Source organism: Uloborus diversus, chromosome 5, assembly GCF_026930045.1.
Source record: "Uloborus diversus isolate 005 chromosome 5, Udiv.v.3.1, whole genome shotgun sequence".
Lineage (NCBI taxonomy): Eukaryota > Metazoa > Arthropoda > Arachnida > Araneae > Uloboridae > Uloborus > Uloborus diversus.
Genome location: NC_072735.1, coordinates 127,525,578 through 127,549,504, shown reverse-complemented (window position 1 = coordinate 127,549,504; position 23,927 = coordinate 127,525,578). Strand labels below are relative to the sequence as shown.

General features: G+C 33.4%; 1 protein-coding gene across 1 annotated transcript in view; it reads left to right on the top strand.

Moving 5' to 3' along the window:
• LOC129222293 (rRNA N6-adenosine-methyltransferase ZCCHC4-like) overlaps window positions 1–22,861 on the top strand; it is a 40,365-nt gene extending 17,504 nt beyond the window's left edge. The window contains 7 exon segments of the mRNA XM_054856779.1: window positions 141–232; window positions 2,612–2,678; window positions 5,108–5,422; window positions 6,452–6,570; window positions 10,759–10,834; window positions 21,073–21,284; window positions 22,743–22,861. Coding sequence (XP_054712754.1) covers window positions 141–232; window positions 2,612–2,678; window positions 5,108–5,422; window positions 6,452–6,570; window positions 10,759–10,834; window positions 21,073–21,284; window positions 22,743–22,773 — 912 coding nt within the window. The 3' untranslated portion in view covers window positions 22,774–22,861.
• Window positions 22,862–23,927: the final 1,066 nt, after the last annotated feature.

Genomic DNA, 23,927 nt, shown 5'->3' with positions numbered 1-23,927 from the left:
TATTAAGAAACAGAAGCTCTAGATATTCCTAAAACTTTATTTTTTCTGGATTATCGTATGATTACATTCAATGTATATCTTGTTGAACTGAAACCATTTTGAAACTGAAATATAATGTTTCTTTTCTCTTATTTTTCTAGCAATATTTTTTTGCAAAAGAGACAGTGGAATTTGTTGTTAACCTTGTAGAAAAGTTAGGATTCACAAAACTTGTCCTCTTAGGAGTTCCTAAGTAAGTATAAAGAATAATAAATATGTTCTCAAAAATAAAAAAATGTATCAATAATCAAGTAAGTGTCATACTTCTTTCTGATGCTCACTTACTTGAATTATATTATGCATATTTTCAAAGTAAAAACTCTACCCCATTCATCTAATTGGATAGCAAATTTAGGAATAACCCTCTTAGAAGAACAAAACCTTCTGAAACTGAAATATTCACAAAAGTCACTGAAATATTCACAAAAGTCACAATGGGAAATTTCCTGCTTGGTGCAATAATGATTGGCTTCATGTTACAAATATTATTGTAGTAAAATCTATGTAAATAAAACAAAAAATATATGTGTGTGTTTATATATATATACATATGTCAGGGGTTATGTATGTATGTGTGTCAGCTAAGGATGGAGGGAGGGCTTAAAAAGTAACTTTAATTATAAAAATTGCTCCAGTTTATTTATTTCTGTTTTGTAGGAAAATGACATTTGTTTCCCTGCATTTTTAATTATATTGCTATAAGTGTTAATTTTAATAACTTCCAAGTTAAAGCATTAAAATCCCTCCATGTTTCGATTGCCTCTAGTATATTTACAAATTGATAAATTCACAGCAACTTTGTATATCACAATTTAGTATAAACAAACTATTGAAAGAGTTAGATGCTCATTTTCACAACTCTGTTTGCAAGTTTGATGAAAAGTAGCTAGTCAGAGGGAACTTTGTCTTATTTAGTGTACTGAGTGTCTAATGTAAATACAGAATACATTCATGTCAGATATGTGCGGAGGAATTAGCAGATGTAATCGCAAATATTTTCAATGCTTCTTATAACTCGGGGACAGTGCCAGAGAACTGGAAGCTGGCTAACATTACACCGCTCTTCAAGAAAGGGTCTAAAGGGAGTGCAGGAAATTATAGACCTGTGAGTCTAACTTCGGTGGTTTGCAAAATTTTTGAAACATTGATAAAAATAAAGATAGTAAATTTTCTAGAGACTAATAATCTATTGACTAGTTTTCAGTACTGTTTCAGGAAAAGCAAAAATCTTGTGCAACTAATTTATTACATTTCTATGACAAAGTTACCATGGCTTTGGACAATAAGAAGCCTGTAGATGTTGTTTACCTTGATTTTCAAAAAACTTTCGATAAGGTACCGCATGTTGCTCTACTTAGCAAATTAGCTGATATAGGAATAGAAGGGAAAACTTTCATTTGGGTAAAAAACTGGCAGACCCGAAGGAAACAAAGGGTAGTTGTAAGGAGAAATTATTCTAATTGGAGTGAGGTTTTAAGCGGGGTTCCTCAAGGATCAGTGTTAGGGCCTGTTTTGTTCATTGTTTTTATGAACGATATTCACAAAAATATTTCTGGGAACATGAATTGTTTTGTTGATGATGTCAAAGTTATGGGGACTGTAGATAATGAAGAACAAGCAAAACAGCTGCAAGAGGATCTAGATCATATTACGGAGTGGGCTGATAAATGGGGTATGGCTGTTAATGTTGGGAAATGTCAAGTGCTACATTTAGGGCATGGAAATAAGTGTACAAGTTATTATTTGCAAGGTTCAGTCATTAGTCAGGCAGACAAAGTTACTAATCTGGGGATCTTAATAAGTCAGGATTTAAAGTTTAGCCAACAGTGCAGCATTGCTAGTAACAAGGCCAATAAAATGATTGGGTTTATCAATAGATCTATTTCAAACAAATCTAAAAAAGTTCTTCTGCCCTTATATAGAAGTTTGGTAAGACCTCATTTGGAGTATGCTGTTCAGTTTTGGTCTCCTTATCTTAAGAAAGACATTAATGTATTGGAAAGGGTTCAAAGGTGAGCTACAAGGCTAATAAATGGACTTCCTCACTTAGACTATGATTCCAGGCTTAGAAGGTTAAAAATGTACAGTCTTGAGCAAAGAAGAGACCGAGGGGACATGATTCAGTTGTTTAAATTTATTAAAATGAAAGATGTTACGGGGCTGAAGTTTAGCACTGAAAACAGGACAAGGGGTCATTGTTTTAAGCTATTTAAATCTCAGGCTAACATGGATATTAGGAAAAATTATTATTATAGCAGGGTAGTGGAACCTTGGAACAGTTTACCGGAAGAGGTGGTAATGAGCAAGAGAGTAGATAGTTTTAAGAGGGCAATTGATCTTCACTGGGGAATTTAAGTTGGCTAGGACCAGTCTAGCTGGGCCCAGAGCCTGTTGCTGGTCGTCACTTTTGTATTTGTATTTTTTAAGCCCATTTGTTGGAAGGATTGCTTTATCTCGTTTTATCCATGTGCAGTATTCAGTTTAACATGCATCATATTGAATGAAATATGCTGACTTGAGAACTGGTACTGCCCTTATATCTAATTTATGTTTTATTTTTTAATTATTTCAGGGTACATGAATATGTTCAAGAAAATTCTAATCTCAACACTTTTTTAATGGACATTGACTATCGATATGTAAGTTTACTATTAAAAAAATGTATTAAGATATATAAGTACTTTTGTTTAAACACATTTGAAAGTCCTTTGATAATGTTTTTGCTATTTTGTTATTTAAAACACATTTAAACAAATTGAGTCACAAAATATTTTTGAAAATGACAAAAAATGTTTGAGAAAAACCAACTTATTTAAATTAGTATTCTTATTTACAATCTTTTTCTGTTAAGTTTTGACTGTAACAGAACATATTTTCTTGTTTTGATTTGTAAAAAATGACTGATTTTTAAACTATACATATTTTGAAAAAACTATTTTAATATCTCCATGTATTGTTTTCAAATATTATGTGCAGGCAAATATTTAATTCAAATCCATGCAGTTATTTGTAGATGATTTTCCTCAATTCTTCAGAATAAGGGCATAATACTGTAGAGATCAAAACTATTTGAATGGTTTCAATATTGAAAAATTCTTACATTTTATTAAAACTTTTAGTCTATTTTGTGTTAAAAATTGTTTCTATAATAATGTAACTAGGCCATTTATGCATCTTTTACATACAAGTTAGTGCAAAGTTCTATTGAACGTGGCCTCCTTGGGAAAATAGCCCATTTGTTCCAAGCTCAACAGCTTTACACTACATATTTATAATGGTCCTTAAGTTGAAGTTCATGCGACACATTTTTAGTATTCAAAGCTATAAAAACCTATTCATTTTTTTTATTAATTTCTCTACATGAATCTGGTTATTAGTGGTGATTTTAGATCTCTTTTTTTTTATAATTTTTTTTTAATGCTTCATGAAGTGTTAAATATTTAAACATGCTTGTTGAAAAAGAATAAATGTCATGATCATCTGATTCAAAAGTTTTTTTTTTAACTCATCATCAGTGTTTTATAAGCACGACTGACGAGAGGCCATGTCAGACTAGACCTAGTCACTACTAGTAGTGACTAGGGGCCTGGCTCAAATTGGATTAGCATAAGTTTTGTAAGTTTTAATAGAAATTCCGAACTGAGACCAAACAAACAAGAGCCTTTGTTCTCGGTGGACCTGGCAACAAGGTGCTGTTGAAAAAACTTCAATTATAATTTGAGGGAAAAGTAGTTTAAAAAAATTATAAATAAATTTTTAAAAAAACCTACCTGCTTTGTAAACACATAAGGATACTTGTGCAGCTGTTAATAAATGAATATTATTGTTAATGAAACCATAAATGCTTGTATCTATTTTGTCCCTTTTCAACTGTTTTGTAGATTACCCATGGAATTCTTTTTCCTGTGATTACCTATGAGTTTACTAAAAATACAGTCTGGCAAAAATTGCAAAATCTTAGAAGCCAGGAAATTTTTTTTAGACATAGTATATGTAGTAGAACCCTCTAATTGTACAGGTATTTGGAACTATGTACTATGACCACATTATACTAGGAACACAGTAACTTGAAGCTGTTTTTTTTTTTCTGTCTCTTTAATATAGTACAATATCATGCAAAGAGACAATCGAATGTTGTAACAAATTTCATCAAAATTATATCATGTGTTGCTTATTGTTAAATGCTTTAACAAACTATGTTTTGACGGAAAATAACAGTAATTATATCTGTAATGCAATATAAACTCACTGTGGAGTTACTGTACATGTTATTGGAACATGAGGAGCTTGGAATGGCGAATTAGATACTTTGTTTAAACATTTAATTGCATGAAACTGTACAGCATTTTTGAATGATATAGAAAAATTTGTAAATATATCTCTTGGAAAATCAAGGGACCTGATAGAATCTGAGATTTATCCAATACTGTGATATTCTGGGGTGTCGTATAATGATGTTCTGTGGTATCAGTTTTTCTAAAGTTGATTTAGTTGTACATTGTTTCTGCAAAAAGGTAAATATCTGTCTTACACTGAAGAAAGTTTTTTATCTCGGTATTCTATTGCAAATAAAAATGTAGTTATTGAACAGTAAGGTATTTTTAATAATATTTGTTGATGTTTTAGGATGTTTGAAGTAAAATATTTGTTTTCCAGTTGAAGCTGATGATGCCAAATGGTTTTATAACCACAGAACCAAAAGTGTATTGTTTAAAAAAAAATTCCCCATTATTTAAACTGTTGATAAAAGCCAAAGAACTTTTTCAGTTTTTCAAAAAAAAAAAAAAAAAACATGATAGGGTGTGTTTAAATAGAGCAACCAATTAACTCGGGTGGTTGATTCCATGAGGTCTGATGACGTCAGTGGTTTGTGAGGTAAGTGTCTATAAAATGTTTTCATATATAATCGGCTAACCGGCAATCTATTAGAACGCTTCTGGTTAGTCACTAGTAAGCTTAGGTTAACCAATTTCTCTATTCAAACATACCCTAAGGGTTAAAACTAAATGTGTAATTAATATTTTGTATGCTTAAAATTAAAGGTGGTCATTTTGTTTATTTCCTGTAGATGCAGTTTTTTAGTCCCAACAAATTTTGTCACTATAATATTTTCAACAACTATTTTTTTAATGGAGCAGAAAGCAAAACTATACTTAAGGAGTTCCTATCTGAACAAAGTGGCGAAAAGGTTGCAGTCATGTTGGATCCTCCATTTGGTGGTCTTGTGGATGCTATTGCGTGCACATTAAAGAAATTAAATAAATGGTGGAGAAAAAAGAATGAAAAAAGTACTGAAAATCTCCCTTTTATGTGGTTCTTCCCTTATTTTATGGAAGGAAGAATTGTCAAAAGTTTACCTGATGCAGTAATGATGGATTATAAAGTAAGACTCCTTATCTTTTTAAAAAGAATTTTTTATGCTGTCAAATTGTTTTACAATGAATTAATATTAACAGAATCAGTTAACCAACGTTTTGAGGCACAAAAATTTCAAATTACTTCAGACATGTTTCGGTGTTACATTTTTGGTATTTATACTGTCTCCTGTTCCACTGTGTTGCTTTTCTCGGATGACTTTTCATCCAGAAGCTCACACTTCTTTGCATTGAAAAAGGTGCTCCTTGTAACACCAAAACACATGTCTGCAGTAATTTGCAATTTTTGTGCTTCAAAACGTTAGTTAACTGATTCATTCAATTTTCAGTGCAAAGGTATTTATTCATTAATTAATACTAACAGGTTTGTTTTATGCTACTGGTCATATGATAAAAACAAAGTTTTCTATGTTTTGTAATATTTGACCCTTATCTATTTTTAGAATTCAAAATTTTAAATCAATTTGGGGAAAAACTTGGTCTTGTCACTTGTTTACAGAGAATGTTTGTACTAATTCTTATTTTTTACAGTAATGAGTGAAACTGTAATTGATTGCACTTCCTGTAAGAAAATGTCGAGTGATTTGTAATTTGCCAGTTACAAGCAGTTTTATAAAACTGAAAAATTGTTTTTAAATCACTAGTAATATTTTTTTTTCTTTTTCGTTTATTAGTACAGCTGTTTTGTAGTTATACAGCTATCATTTCTGCAGTAAACTTTTTTATCAAGTATTTTTTAAAAAATGTTTGATGAACATTTATGTGTCCTATAATAAAAAATACAACCTCTTTAAATTAGTAATAGTACTAGTTTACTTGATCACTATTTGTTTTTATCAACTGTTAGAGCTTTAAAAATAGATTTTAAAATTTATTTTGTTTTGTGGTTGTCAAATTGTTTTATAATTTCATTAGAAAACACTTTCTTCTCTATCATTAATTTGTCTCTTTTATTTTTTTCTCTTGCATTTTATAAATCATATAATCTCTAAATTAGTAATCATTCTAATATTTTTATTATTATTATTTCAATTTAGGTTGAATACACTAACCACAAAAAATTTGGTACAAAAGTTGATTCTAAAGGATCACCAGTTCGCATTTTTACAAATATTATGCCATCAGCTTTTGTTTTGCCTGAAAGTCTTGGTTACAGGTTAGTTTATCAATGACATTATTTTCCTCTATGTTTTGGTTTCGAGAAAAAATACTAAGTTGATGTTTAGAATAAACCATGGGCGCCCATATGCAAAATTTTAAGGGGGAACTCAGGTATTTTCGCCATGGTTTAGCAGGATATTTTCCTCATAGAAACTGATTTCAGTACAGATTAGAATTATTAAAGTTTGATTTTTTTAATAACTCATTCATTAATTTCTGGAGAAGAAATTTTTTACATTTTTGCAAAGAAAAAACTACTAAAAGCAATAAAACTTTAATTCCTAGGGGGGCTTGAGCCCCCCCCCCCCCCTATATGAGCGCCCTTGGAATAAACTAAGATTTTGAATGTTTTTGATGAGGAGGGCGGGGCGGAATATTTGTGAAGCATGTTTGGTTCTTAATAGGTTTAGCTGTGAATAATCATTGCATTCAGGCCCGACTATTGTCAGGGGCATAGTGGGACTACAGGAACCTCATTCCAGTATTTTCTACTACAGTCAAATCCCGTTAACACAAGCTGCAAGGGGGTACCAAAATATTTCGTGTTAACCAAATTTCGCGTTAACTGGTTTCCTTGTTTATCGGATTGTGTAATCAGATTTCTTTTTTCTGATGTTTTTAGTTTAAGTAAGAGACTTACATTAATTAAGTATTAAAATAGAATAAATTTAAATACCTGTACATATACATAGATTTATAAAAAAAATCTTTGATTTTTGTTTCAATGTTTTAAAATAACATGTTTTTGCAAATCCATCTATTTCCTCTAAACAGTTCAACACCCACTAGGCATTCTCTTGTTGCATTAAGAATTGTTGCATGGTTTGTAATGCCAACTCTGCTTTTTTTACACTGATAAAAGTTTCTGCTTCTGGATCAGCATTTTCTTCGTCATCCATTTCAACTTCAACTCCCTTTTGGAATTCCAAAACAATTTCTTCATCTGTTATTGCATCCGACATTAAGGCTTCGTCATCTATCGCTACGTATTCTTCAAACATGGCGGCAGAGACAATGTCCCTTTTTACGGCTTCTTCAATAACGGAGGAAGTTATGTCATCACAAAGATCGACATTTTCCTCGGATCCATCAAATCCTCCATGACGAAAGCAACTTTGAATTGCTGAGCACTTCACTCTGCCCCATGCACTTTTCAAATTCCACATAGCATCTAACAGATCTATGGAGAATTCTTGTTTACTGTCGAAACAGTCAATGGCTTTTTGGACCATTTCTCTTCAATAGTGCATCTTCAGACATTTGATTATTCCTTGATCGCAAGGCTGGATTTTTGCTGTAGTGTTGGGTGGCAAAAAAACACACTTGATCGCTTTGAGTCTTTTAACCTCAACATGGGCAGAACAGTTGTCTAGAATCAGGCAAATTTTTCTTTTTTCCTGATGAAACTTTAAGTCGAGGTTTGTCAGCCACTTGGTGAAAATGTCACCGTTCATCCAAGCTTTCTTACTGTGAGCATAATCAATGGGTAAAGTTCGTACTCTTTTGAAGCAACGAGGTTTTGCCGATTTTACTATAACAACGACAGGAATTTTAACACTGCCATCCATATTGCAACCCACCATGACTGTAATCCTCTCTTTGCTACATTTCCCTCCGGAGCATTTTTCCTCTTTCATGGCAAGAGTACTTGAAGGATGTGCCTTAAAAAAAACCCGTTTCGTCTGCATTGAAAATGTCCCGGGGTGAAAACTCTTCTTTGAGCTCTGGCCATTTTTCAGCAAAAGAGGAATTTACATCGTTCGGATCAACAGCTGCTTCTTCTCCACATATTTTTTTGCATACAATTCCATGGCGCTCTTTGAATCTAGAGAGCCAACCGTTGGAGCAGACAAAGTCACTGACACCAAAAGTGTCTCCAAAAAACTTCGCTTTCTCCTGTAAAATAGCCCCTGTTAGAGCGATATTTTGACTCCTTGCATCTCTGATCCACTGTAAGAGGGCAACTTCGACTTCTTCATTTTTTCCTGTTCACAATCGCTTCCTTGCTGGTTCAAATTGATTCACAGCATAAGCCGCTTCTATCTTATTCCTATTCTTCAAAATCGTTGATAAAGTGCTGGCTGGTATGCCGTACTTGGCAGCAATCTCGCTCTTTTTTTAGCAATTTTTCATCAACTTCATTTAGAATCTTTTGCTTCATTTCTAAGGATAACGACTGCTGTTTACGATTAATCGTTTAAAGAATTCTAAAACTAAATGCACAAAAGAGAAGAGAACTCTTACTCCTATAACGTTTTCAAAACAAGTTCTCGTAACCCCCCCCCCCCCATGTTCTCCTTTAGCATTGGTTTCCTAGAAACAAAACGAATGCTAGCGCATGCACCACGCTAAACGAATGAAATGCAACAGAACGCTCGACGTCATCTTCTTTCGCTGGTGGCTGTGTCCAAAGTGTCGACAGTCCCTTCCTTTCTGGGGCTTCTACTGGGGGGGGGGGTTGATGCGCAGAAACTGACTGTGCAAGGCTAGGCAATCTCCTATGTTCAAGTGCTGACCTTTCAACTTTCGAGAGTCACATAAAAGAATGGGGATTTTCTTTCTTTTTGTTTCATGACCTCGAAATTTTCTTCGTCTTAAGCGGGATTTCGTCGAAATCATCTTTGTGTTAAACGATTTATTTAACGTTAGTTTGTAGCTTTGTCTGATGAGGAATGGCAATTATTTCGCGCTAAGCGAGTTCGTGTTAACGGGGTTCGACTGTAGTTGGAATGCAGTTCTGGCAATCCTAATTTCTTTCTGAAACAGACTAATTTGACTCTGTTCAAAATCTTAAAATGAATGTTAATGTGTAGCCCTATTGTCCTCTTTGTAACTCAAATCAAGAAATAGACATTCGCCGTCTGCACACTTGCACTCAGCTTTATGGACAAAGCCTATGGGACCATTATTGAGAGGCTAATTGGCGGCTAATATTTCACTGTATTGTACCTGTATTGTTTCTTGTTCTGTGTATTGTGTTTGTTTTCGCTATTTTGTTCTTTGTCACTTTTTCTTGCTGCCAGCCATTGGAAATATTTTTTTTAATGTTAATGTGTAGAGATTTTAAATCGTACCCCCTTTCTGCATTCCAGTCAGAAATAATTCAGCTCTACAACGCTGGCCATAGTCAGCATTATCATTAGGAGGGGGAGGGAGTGCCCCAAAATATATATTTTATTGTAAAACTAATTCAAATGTAATCTAAATTGATTTCAGACTACCTTTTCTTTTGGCGAGTCCACTCAAATCCCAATGTGAGTTCCCCCAAACACTTCTTTTTCAGCTACATCACTGGCTGTAGTGTAGTGATGGGGTAGAATTTTCACTTCTTGCCTGTGGTGGCAGAAAATTTCGAACTACCCCCCCCCCCTCCTAAAGCCATTGTATGACCAATGGCAATGGTTATCAATTTGTGGGATGCCCCTTCATAGGGAGGAAAAGAACAATTGTTAGGGAGGCATACAGTTATTGTCAGCATATTTTTATTGCACTCAAAAGAAAATAAAATCGGTGTCAGAAATTATAAGAACTATTCAATGTAGTAAAATTATGAATATTCATGTCACAATACAATAATACATAAATGTACTTTGCTGCATAAAAAATTTAAAAATGTATGGTATTTTTATTCTAACCCATAAAAAACTGTAACTTCAGGATAGCATTACTGAAGTTAGATTTTAATAAAAATTGAGGGGGGGGGGGATAGAACATTTTCTTTATGGGAGGCGCAAGTATAAAAAGTCTGGAAACTGCTAAGTTATGATCTTGATAAAAAAAATTTAAACTCTTTCAATATTTATCTTTTCTTCACTAATATTTTTTAAATGAATGTACAGAATGTCCAGCATTCTTTATCAGTTAGGCTCTGCATGTTTCAAATTTTAATTGTCATACTTTTTAGAGTTTACTGACATCTACAAACGGACTAGCAATTCATCTTTATTTTCAGTTGATCAAAATTGTTCCAGCGAGTGTCGCTCATGAACTGTTCTGTTCCCCCCATTCACCACATCCGGTTAAACCCTCACCAGGGTCGGTATGGTGGTGATTGGTAGGGCTTAAATAAATAAATGTATCAATCCTGTTTTATTATTAGCATTTCATTTATTATTATCAGAATGACTTTGTGTTTTAGGTTTTTGTTACACTTAAAACCACCTTTACTTTCATTTTTATACAGATTTTGTGAAAAGTGTGAGAGGTTTATTGCAAAAGAAAACAAACACTGTGTAAAGTGCAATTGCTGTACTACAAAAGTAAGTGAAATAGTATTTTATAAAAATTTATTGAGTGTTCTTTCAGGTTACTTTAAAAAATGTGTAATTACTATTCTACTATTTTAAAAGAATTTTGATTTTTATTTATGTTTTTCAATGATGAAACATATTTGAAAAATAATAATTTTGGTGTTGTTTATATTGATTTCCATGGACCATCTGATTATAAAAATTTCAACTGTGATTAGTATTTTTAAAACTGTTTTTAAATATTTAAACAGTTTCTAATGCAAGTTTATGAATACTGTTAAGAATGAATGATAATGTATAGAGTTTTTTTTTTTTTTTTGTATGTGGCCGTTACTGCTTTAGAATTCCATGGGTAATTTTTCATAAGCAATCTGCAATTAAGCTCAAAACCAATTTATTGCTCATTCATAGTTGAATTTCGGCAACTTCATAATTGGTGTTCACAACTTACCTCTACTTTTTTTATTACGTTCATTATTATGTAACTCAAAATTGCAAATAATTCTCAATGCGTCACATTCTTTTTACTCAGAACAGTTTAAATTCTATTAGTAGTTATTAAGAATCTGGGTCACCTTGAGATAGTTTATTCAGGCAGTAATCTCATCATAAAATATAGTACAGTATAATGATACATTTCATTGGTCTAGATTTGATTGCATTGAATGTCTATGCTCCTTGATTTAACAATATCCTTGATTTAACGATAACTTTTTCTAGTCCCTTGACAAACGTTAAATCAAGGTTATACTGTACATATTTTAATGCTATTTACTAAACAATACACTAAACTAAAAAATAAATTGAAGGGGACATCACTGTTACTCTGTGTACCAAAAATATATCAGAAAAAAATGCAATATACACATTTTAAATGAAGTGGTGTGCAGCATTGTTACAACCAACCAGTTGAAAGTTCAATTAGCCACTTTGAGGCAGGGGCGGCTCTAGCAGTTTTGCCGCCCCGGACAAATTTCCAAAGTGCCGCTCCTCTCCACGGTAAAAAAAATCAAACATTACAATTTTTGCATTACAAATATAGTCCCTTCTTTTTGGTAATTCCTCTTTTTTTTTAAATATAAAACATTCTTTCAAAAAAAACGATAAGCCCCCACCCCCACCCCATAAAATGGTCATGCTTGAAAGCAGTTTCGCGTTGTCTTCACGTATTCATCAATTCATCAATCCTAAGTACTACCATGGCTTTCCTGCACTTGGGCTGTGCCACCAGAAAATATTTATGGGGGGGGGGTACGCTTAAAAAATACCCGTATCTGCTAGAGGGGTCTGGGGGTTCTCCCTCGGAGAATTTTTTGAAATTATAGTCTTAAGAACGCAGTTTTAGACGCTCTGTGGCGGTTTAGACGGTGGAAAGTTTCAGGGGGTCTTTTGAGGGGGGAATTTTGAGAAACTGAAGTCTTAAAAACACGATTATAGGCGAAATGTGTTGACTTCAGAGTAAGGGTTGGGTCTTCGATGATTTTTTTTTTTTAAATAGATTTGAGATGACGTAAACTTTTCACCCCAATTTTTTGACACTGAAGTTCCAAAAGGCAGTTACCGACAAACTTTCATGATTACAGGAAAGGGCTCTTTGAATCTCCCCAAGAAACATTCCAAAAGAGAAGTAATAAAAAGCCATGTTTTTAAGCCATTTTCAAGGACTGGGGTGAGGGTTAAAAGGTCTCATCTTAATTTTTTGAAATTATAGTTTTTTCATTTTCAGATTGCATACGGGAGCATCGTCTCAATGTATTAAAAGAGGACTTTGCGCTAAGCACCTCAACAAAGCGTCGTTTTTAGACGATTTGTATGATATTAAAAGCAGGGTGAAACGAGATTTGAAGAGCACTTTAATGATTTTAACTGAGGGAGGAGGCTTCCGAAGCGTAGAATTTTAAGTATTTTCTTATTTTTTGATCGTCTAGTAAAAGTAAAAAGAAAAAAAGGAGAGGTGGGGGTAAAACAAATATGAAGTGTAGTGTGGGGTGTGATTAACTAAGAAATAATCTGTAACTATAGAAAAATTTAATTTTAAGTTTCTTTTGAAAATAAATTAAGACTTTTTCACGACAATCAATATTTTTTCCAATTAAAATTACTTTGTTTCCCTAAGGAGCATTAATTTCTTCTCTTTAATAGCATGGAACATTTTTTTAAAAATGCTCAATCTAGGAAGGGGGTGGGGGAGAGAGAGGAGTCCTGTGCGCGGATCCAATTCCGACAACATGCAGAAGTTCAAAAACTGGACCGTCAAATATGTATCATTATTTAAAACGTGGTAAATAATATAAATAAATACCTTTGTGCTGAACAGTAAAGTAACATAAAGTAACAACGTCTAAAAAGCACAAATTCTGCGAATTTGTGCTTTTTAGACGTTGTTACTTTACGTTAGTGGTATATAATAATTACTTGCTACGCAATTGCAATATTCCACGGCGCCCCTCCCCACGGGAAAAAATAAAAAGGGATAAATTGACAGTAAATACATGCCAATAAACCTTTAATAGATCATGCCAATAAATAAACAGCACAATGAAATGAAATCAAATTTATTAAAGCTGTACATTAAACTAGACAAAAAAAAAGGGCACTTCAAAACAAACACCAAATTAACATGTCTTGTATAAAAGACCTCGAAACATAGCTGGATTATCAAATTATTGGAAGAAAAAAACAATTATAGTATTTAATTAATTTAACAATATTTCTTGAGAACAGACAGGATTTTGGAAGTGCTATGCATTACTGACAATTAAAGTGACAGCAAAGCAAAATACTAAAATGGACGAAAAAAATAGAATCGTTATTTTAAAAACATTAACTCATCTTTTTTTTTTTTTAAATAATCATAAAGTAGGAATGCAATTAAACAATTTTTGTATTGGTGCATATTTTCATGACAGCTTAATGAAAATTACTTTCTCGTGTTGTACAAAAGTTTTAGAAGTCAGATTACTGTTTACCGATGTTTCTCTTCTTGTAGTAACTTATAATAAAAGTTCAGTCTGCATCAAGTCTGTTAAATAACTAAAAATGAAAAAGAATACCAGGACAAAGGTTAGAATTCAATGTGTAAAGCCCCCCCCCCCCTCCTCTAAATTATTACTACTGCGCACCTTAAATAAACACATTTAAAAGGCTTTTTTTCTTACTTTTAATTCTGCAAACTTAGTGAAATTTTTTAAATCTATTTGTTCAGCTAACTCATGTTCAATAGCCAATGTAGCTAAACCATTTAACCTATCTTGAAGAGTTGTGGAGCGTAAGAAATTTTTTATTAATTTTAGTTTTGAGAAACTCCTCTCTCCACTTGCCACACTTATTGGCAAAGACAATAAAATTCTCAAACTAATAGCTAAATTTGGTGCGATATCAAGAGTTGAAACTAACGACAAAACTTCAATTGGGCTTTGCCTTTTTCGTAATAAGGCGGAAACTGACACTATTTCGTCTGCTAAGTTCACTGCACTTATGTCTCGTGAATCTCCATCCGTCAACACTAATTCTAAATCTTTGCAGTGTTTAATTAACTCTTCTTTTGGGGTGTCTCTTAAGTCATACACATTGTATAAAAATTTAAAAAAGCTGCTGTGGGTACTCATTAATTCAAACCTACTTTCTAAGGCATTAATTGCCTGATCTATTGTAAAAAAGTAAAACTCTATTTTGAATTTTAATTTCGGATCTTCCACTGGATCATCTCGTGCTTCATACACAAAATGAGTACTTTTTCGTCTTACTCTATGACGAGGTTGTGTCAGCTCAAAATTAGCCGGGATATCAATCTCTTCAGCCAATTCCGTTGCATCAGAGAGCATTTCCTCGAAAGATGCATCAGATCGCAGATCCTTAAAAAAATCTCCAGTTTTTTATGAGTTCTATTGCGGATGGAAGGTCATAGTCTATGGTCTGCAATAACTTACTGATTGGATTTATGCCATTTAAAATTTTATACCATATAACTATTGAGCATAGAAATTTAAATTGCTTCAGAGCTTTTAACAATCCTGATGCCTCATCTCTGACAGAGTTGTCGATTTCTATGTTGTCATAGATGCTAAGGAAAGCATCGTAAATTCCCCCTAATTCATACCTTAAGGGTTTTATAGCCTCTACGCGGCTTTCCCATCGAGTTTTACTTAATGGTTTCAAGGTGAACCCTTTTATATGTTGTAGCAATATGCCCCATCGGAAAGTTGATGAGGAAAAAAAAGTATAAATTTTCTGAACAAGATTAAAAAAATTACAGGCCTCTAAGGATGCCTTTGCCATGTCGTTGATAACTAAGTTTAAGGAATGATTGCTGCATGGAACATAGACGGCTCGTGAGTTTAACTCCTTAATTCTGGATTGTACCCCTAATTTACCGCCTCTCATATTCGAACCGTTATCATAGGCTTGTCCCCTCATATCCATTAAATTCAGACCTAATTTTGAAAGTTTTTCGACTAATATATCTGAAAGGTCTTTTCCGGTTGATCTTTCAACTGGAAGAAAACCTAAAAACCTTTCGTTGATTTTAACGATTATCTGATTTGGGTGCGATTTGTCAATTGATACATATCTTACCGTGAATGTCATTTGTTCAATCTTACTGACATCAGGAGTACAATCCAGAATTACGGGGTAATATTTGGCTTGTAAAATTTCACTTACAATATGTGATTTAATATTTTGATGTAAAAGGGAGATTATTTCATTTTGTATAATTTTCCCTAGATAGTGGACTTTAGCTTCCTCCTTTCTAAGTACTTTTCGAACATGCTCCTCCATTACTGGGTCAAACTGAGCAAGTAATTGAATTATTTGTAAAAAATTACCATTATTGGAGTCATAGAGTTTATCACTTTTACCTCGAATTGCTAAACAATTTTGAGCAAGCATTTTCAATGTTGCCACAATGCGCAGAAGAACTTCACTCCAATAATTAGTTTCCGCAGCAATAAGTCTTTGTAAATCACAATCAATCGTTTTAGAGCACTCTAATCGCTGACTGAATTCAACCCACGATTTTAGGCTTAGAACATGATTTCTTGATGTCTCATGTTCTTTTAAAGTTTCTACAAGGTGCTTCCAACTTTTGAAACCTTCTTTGGAGAGAGAGCTACAAGAATAACTAAAAAGCTTGCAACAGAAACAATATACACAGTCTTTTTCAATGGAATAAACTAACCATTTACGCATAACTTTTTCACCATTGTTTAGAGCTCTGACATAGTAATGTGTGCTAAATCTTCGACCAGAGTCATTATAAGGAAAATCATAATTTGTTAACGGTTCGGGTGGACCTTCTTTTACCAAAAAGCATCTATCAGCGTCTGATAAAATTGCTGGCCATGATCCTGGATCTGAATTATTGATTATCATCAGCGTATCTGTATCATTGGATGTTACTGAATCTGGTGTAACTTTTACTGGAGCATCAACTTCACTATCCATTACGATTGTGTGATCAGCAGCAGTGCCATTATCCATTAAAATTATGTGATCAGCAACATCCTCATCTTGAATGTCTGATTCGGATTCTATTGCTAAATCGTTATCATTTTTTCTTGCGCCTTGCAGATAGTTCAGCAAACTTCCAGCCTGTTTTTGAATGCTGACTTCTTTTTCAAGTCTCTTTCTCTTGTACTGCGCTCCAGATAGCTTTTTGCGACCTCCTGTAGACATTCTAGAAATTCAAGGAGAAAAATTATTTTAACTAGGTAGTGGTTCTTTCACAAATGATGTCACGCTTTGAGGGGGAGGTTGGCTTGTTAAATTGTGGGTTTGTGACAAGGAGAAGTGAAATGTTAACAGAAAATATGACATCAAATTCTTTGGCTTGTGAAACAAAAATAAGAACATTTAAAATGTCAGGTTAAGTATTTTTATATTTTTGTTTTGTTTTCTCGTTGATCTTATTTTGTAGCGAAAACGGCGAAAATAATAACAATGCAGATTAGGATTTAAAAATTAATAGCTACATGCTTAAATTGAAAAAAAAAAAAAAAAAACCTGTTTATGAATATTTTGTTATTTTGAAATCAAGATTACGTGGGAAATAATTTGGCTGGTGTGTAAAAATTTCTTCTGGTTAATGAGATTTTAGCGTTTGTTGGACCCTGCATATCATCAGCATAATTGTTATGTTCACAAATATGTGTGTAACAATAAAACATAGCTAAAGTTGGGAAATAAAATTTGGAATTTGATGCACAAATTAGTTAGTGTTGGTTTTCACAGCTGAAAGTACATATTTATGTAATGTAGTGTGACACATGACGACAGGGTGGAAGGGGAATCAGGTGTGACACTTTGATAAAAGGGGAATGAGAGGGGAGAGCTCACAAATACTGAAAAAGAAAAAGTAGCATTTTTATGGACTGCCTCCAGACAAATTATACGTAGTTTGTTTGTTTATTTTGTAATATTTTATTTTATTTTATTTGTTTATTTATTTGCTTCAGAAATATAAAGGCGTTATTAAGATTTAGACCGTTCCATGCATGAATAAAAAGTTAATAGGGGGGTGAAGGTGGGTTAGGATTTAATATAAAAAGAAAGCAATTCTTTTCTAAATATATATTTACTACTCATGTTCGTAAAATAAGTGCACCACGCGAAAAATTTAAACATAGAAAGGTACCTTGTGGTGCCTTTCCGTAAGAATTTTAGGATTACCATTTCCTACAAGAGTAATTTTTAGCAGCTGAATAATTTGTTACAGAAGAATAAGATTTTTTTTTCTATAAGGAAAAAAAAAACTCGAAAGAAACAGCCTTAAAAATCAAGAAAAAGAATAGAAAACGTTTAATTTCAAATATTTTATCCTCCATTTCGGTTAAATATACTTTAACGGATAATCTGAATAGTTATTAAAAATTATCGATAAAGAAAATAATAGTCATAAAATACCATGTAAAAAAGAAGCATTCGAAATGAAAGCAACTTTTTTTCATGTGAAACTTTTTTTGAATACTTTGGTAACTATTTTAATTTTAAACACGTAACTGTAACGTTTATTTTCTAGGATGGCAAGAATTTAAAAAAATATCATAAGAAATTCTTATCGAACGACAAATGACCAATATCAGAGACCGAAAACAGCTAAGGGGGGAGGGGGGGGGCTACTAAATATTTTATGTTTTAATTTCGAATAAAAATTCTACGCATTTCTATCATAATAAAAAAAATTAGTAAAAAATAATTGTCACATAACATGATTTTTGTTCAGAAATATGGCCTGTATTATAATTCCCCCTCCCCTATTTAGTCTTTTTTAGGGCGTTCTTTTTATTTTTCCCCTTACTTTAGTGGATTTATCCGGTTTTAATGCCACTTTGACTATTAAATTGCAAATGTAGAAGGGTCATTCTCCTGTTATACACGGGATATTTGCAGACATTTAAAGTGCAAAAAACAGTTAAAAAGGATGTTAATTCATATTTTTTTGCAATTGGATCATAAATCAAGATTCATTCTGAAATTTCAAATGCTATAGTGCTTCTATCCAATTCTCTTGCCTTTTGGTCAAATACATTAATTAGAAAAATTACAAATTTATTTAATTTGTGTCATGCACGGGACATGTATGAATGTTACTCTATCTCAGCTATAAGAATTCAAAAGTTAAAATAGTAGTTGTGTTTATAATGAAATAAAAACTAATACTGGCAATAATATATACCATTTTAAGTGAAAGTTCAATAAAAAGTATTTTACATAATAAATAAATAAATAAATAAATATATATATATAATATACTTTAAATTGTTATAATGTAACTAGTATTAGGATGATATGTTATTTAATACTAAAACATCATTGAAATATCTACCTAAATCTCCAAGCAGAAAAAAAAAAGGCTACGGTTCCTGCTATTGCAAAACTTCTTATTTGTTTGAATGTTCCCTGCTTCAAGTGTACGGTAAATTGTCGGGGACACGTGGACTACAATCAACGGAAGATCCCAGAATCAGGCGAGAGTTCTGGTAATCAGACCCTGACCCCCCACCCATTCAGTCTCGTTTCCCAACCAAAACAGGCAACTGTTGACCATTTGCTGTCGGCGACAGCAATTAAGGTACAATAAACGAAGAGGAAAGAAAACCTTCACGTATTTTTCAGACTCCCAAGCTATTGTGCTCGCAAAATACTCTCATACAAATTTGCTCCTAATGTAAAATGTATTTTAGACATTCGAACCAAAATGCCGCCCCTCAAATTTGCCGCCCCGGACAGGGGTCCGGTTTGTCCGGCGCTAGAGCCGCCCCTGTTTGAGGTAAGGTAGTGAGATATCCATAATCCAAATGTAGAGTCAGGGGTAGTTTTGCACATGGGTGGTTACCCTGGGAATGAGACAGAAGAGAAGCAGGCAGTTGCTTTGTCCAACTGCCTGCACATGACAGTGCATGTGAGCATATTATGATGTTCACATTGCAAAATTTAACAATTAAGGAGCAGAGAGGTGATATCAGATTTCTGATTGCTGAAGGAGTTCACAAAAACATTCCCAGCCTTCACAAAAGCAGACACTAGACTTTCTTACTGAGTTGTCAAACACAATTTCCCTGTATATGACTGCCATATAGTGATGAAAAATGTTAAACCCTTCCACTATCAGAAATCCTTGCTGCTCACCAATTGTCAAAATTTGCAATTTTTCTCCAAAATGTGCTTACCTACATTGTTGCTTAAATTCAACATAGCTTACATCTGTCTGCTTCTTTTTTGCATCACAAGGGATACCAATCACCCCTGTGTACAATCACACCGGACACTACATTCAGATTACGCAGATCTCAGCTACATTTTCATTACTCCAAAGTGACTTATTTAAATTTCAAATGGTTTGGTTGTTATGCAATGGTTGATACCTTTTCATTCGATAAACATTGCTAGCAAAAAATGACTGTAAACTAGAAAAAGGTAATCTAAGTTCTGGGGCGAATACAAGGGGAGGTTCATGGGTGTCATGACCTTTCCTAAATCGTCGACGATATCATCCATTCACACTGTGTTCAAATACTTAATGAATAAAATGTGAACGATTATATGTATTTTCAATTCTGTAACTATATTAAAAGTAAATAATTTCAAATATTACTCTCTTTCACTGCTGATGAAATTAATTATTAGCATTTATGCTCTACTAGGTACCTTGTTGTTGTTGTTGTCTTGCTCCAGCTAGGCTGGCAATTTGGGGTATGCTGCTTCAATTTTCCAACTGTACCATAATTGTTTGTGAAGTCTGACTTCCACAGTACACACTTGCCGGCAACCATTCACAGCACAACAACACATTCAGGCAAGGAAGGACAAGAGAGAGAAAATACAACCATGAGCGAGCCGGGATTCGAACCCGGGACCCAGGGCCAGAGTTAGGGGAGGGCAGGCGGGGCTACAGCCCCGGGGCCTCCACAACAAAGGGGCCCCCGCAGTAAAATTTTTACAAAATATCCTAACTTTCATGGGTCGAAAATATCGGATATATGAATATATATCAAAATATTCGTATATATATATCAAAGTATCGGGTATTTTCGAAAATATGATGATCTTTTCGAACCCTGATTGGGGCCTCCACTCCTTCATTGCCCTGGGGCCTCCACACTTCAAAATCCGGCCCTGCCGGGACCTTCCCATTGCTCCTCTGACCACTGGACAAGGTGGGCGGCTACTAGGTAGCTTATGCTGACTCATTGGGTGCTTTTTATTGACACCCAAGCAATTCCAGAAATTTTTTGTACCGAAAAAACCTCTGTTCTTCAGTGCGACCCCCCCCCCCCCCGCTAAAATGATAGTCTGTATTTGCCCCTGTCTATGTTTCCATCTGTAAAATCTACCTCAAAGCCAGAGTAAAGTCACATCACTACTTTAGATGAGAGCATTTGTCTGGTTATGACTCAACCCAAAGTTTTGACTCGACCTCTTATTACACTGATAATTATAAAGGAATTTTTTTAGGTTGTTATGGCTCAGTGTGGGAATAGGATTCAAACAAACAATGTAGTATTGATAACCTGAAAATTAACCTTTTTGTACTTATGGTAGTCTGACCCTGAGGTACTAACTGAGGAGAAATAGAGAGAAGGAAATATTCTGGGTGGAGGATATATTGTTATGGTCATATGTTGCTGTGGCTCGCCTTCCCCAATATGAATACGAATATGTTTGTTAATTTCATTTAGTTACACACACTAGTTATAATATTTAAGAGTCATATTAACTCTTTCTTGTTTTTTTTCCCCTTTTTTTAGCATGGAAAAACATATAAACATTGTGATGAATGCAAACAGTGTGTCAAAAATTCTTATGAGCACTGTGGTAAATGTAAGAAATGCAATCTCATTGGTCATGTGTGTAGTGAATCTACACAGAAAAAATCTGATGGAATTCATAAACAAGAGAAATGTCATAAATGTTCTGGTTTTGGCCACAGAAAACGAAATTGTCCTGTTAATACATTTAGGTAAATATTTTATTGTTCTCTTCATTGTTATATGCATTTTCAACTTATTTAAAAGGTTTTTTCCATGCATCTTGTGCATTCAAACTCATTTATTACAATACCTGATTTAACTAGAACCTGTTTACTATTGTTTTAAGAACTCCACTTTAATCCTTTTAAAATAATAACTTGGTAACATTGTCCAGTTTAATTATGCATGAACAAAACAAAACAACTGCCATATTTCCAAACTCAAAAGCATTAAATATTGGTGGAATTCATACAAAGTAATAACTTTTATTTGACCCATAAATCTCAAAAGCCAAAAGCTCCATTTTTTAGTAGTACATATGCTCTAAAATTATGGTGAATATGGAAAGAAAGTTTGCAGGAACTGTGCATAATCTCTTTATATTAATAAAAGTAAGGTTTGTGAAAAGAAGTCTGTGGTGGGCCTCCGTCCAGGAGACCCTATAGCACCTACAGCCTTGAAATTTTGAACAAAATTATGTCGAACCCCGGTGGTTTGCACTTGGGGTTTTGTTTTTTAAATTTCGAATTAGTTTTTTGTAATTAATTTAAGCTCAAATTTTGTGTAAGTTGCCTATAATTGCCTATTAAAGGCATGAAAAATTACTTGCACATATTAATATTACATATCGTTGGAAAGGGTAGAATTTTCCGAATTCTGCACAATTTGTTTCAATGCTCTAACTGAATTACGACGGGAGTTATTTGCGTTTTTAGATCGAATTTTTTAGGCTTAGTTGACATTTAGGCTCTACTTTCTTCATTCAATCTATCAGTAAAAAGTGAAAGAACTGTCCCACAGTATTTCTTTTTGACACCACTGAAAAGAACGGATTTTTTTACTTCTGATCTAACTCGACCCACGGTCGAAAAACTAAGCTACTATCTCCAAAGGAAAAAAAGTTACAAGTCGTTTTAATCAAGTTTGAAAAATCTCATCGCCATTCAAATTATTGATGTTTTCTTTTATGTTGCCATAGTAATGTCTTTTAAATTTGGCTGTTTCTTCTTTCTTATTCACGAATATTAAAAGTTTCGATTCTAACGAAAAATCTTAGGCTCAACTTAATTCAAGCCCCGAGCTAAAGAGCAAAATATATTACTAGAGATCTCGAATATGAAAGCGACTTTTCAAATGTACAAAACTGCAGTTTTGCAATGCTCAGGAACCATTTAGCGCTTATCGCCCTGCAAGTTGGTACAAGTTATTTTGACACCCAAGAAAGAGGTGCTTTTTGTTCCCAAGGGAGCTCATTGTGCATTTTTAATCGGTTTCTTTCTAACTGACGATTTAAAACTTTGCGAATCAAATAAGATTGCGAAGCAATCTTTGGGGGTTGGTGTGCGTCAGCGAGTAGAGGGCAGAGCCCCCTAGTAAGGCAAAAAATAATACTAAGTGTTACTGGCTAATATTATAATTATAATTATTTTGGTTATTTTTTCCCCTAGAAACCGGAAGAAGATGAGACATATGTGTTGATTTACAAAGTATTTAATCTCTTAGGAAAGGATTTTGTATAACAACTTCGTTTTTTACATAAAATGTAAATAAATGTTTTTTTTATAAACTTTCTTGTTTGTTAATTTTACTTTGTTTTGTTTTGAAATACCTTTTTTATTTTAATTCCCTGCACTTAAAGCAGAACAAACTGCTTTTAATGATATGGTCTGAATAAACCATTTAAATTGCAGTATTTCAAAAAACATGATTACTCTTTGCTTCAAAAAAATTTTGTAATTAAAATTCAAATTATATTACATTTTTTAGACTTTCAATGCTGAAATATTTTCAGGGCAACCAACTGAACACTCTCTCTTCCTCTAATGTTACGAAACATAGCATAAAAATGCATTTCAGGCCTTCAATTTGAACAATTTTACCCCTCCCATAATGTCTCAACAAACATTTAACCTAATACCTAAAATTGCTTTTTGAAACTAAAATGAAACAGAGTTTCTGGAGACATCCCTTTGCCTTTTCCTTACATGATCAAAGTTAGCCTAAATTGCTTTAGTTTCAAAAAGATAGGGCCCTTAAGGTAGGCTTTCCCAAACATTAACCCATATTGGACCGCTGTCCTATACTGCCGTTCTAAGCGGAAAAGTGGTATCTGCAGCTGAGCTCAAAATGAGAAATTGCCGTTTAAAGTTGTATGGCTCCATGTATTTGATTCAGATGGAATTTTTTTCAGATTTTTTTTAAATATTTCCCACTGGGATATGACTATAAAACAGTGTATTTAGGTGAAATATGTGACAAAGCACCATCTGGTGACCGTAACTCAATTTTGGTAAAAAGTGCAGATACGACTTTTGTGCTTAGCATGGCAGTATAAACAGGACAGCTGAAATTATCATGTATAAATGCCAAATAAAGAGAACAATTTATATAAATATTGGCACAAACCTTTTTTGGCGTACTACACATGTAAAATATACAAGCAAAAGTTTGACAAATTTAATTTAACTTGGGGAACTAAACCTCAAAATACTTTATTATTTGTTTTAAAATATATATTCAATTCAAAAATAAATTTATGGATTTCTTTTTAAAGTAGAAGGACTGCTATTGCTATGAATAAAATTATTCAAGAAAGCAGTTATATTTTATAGGTATATTTAGCGAAATATCCT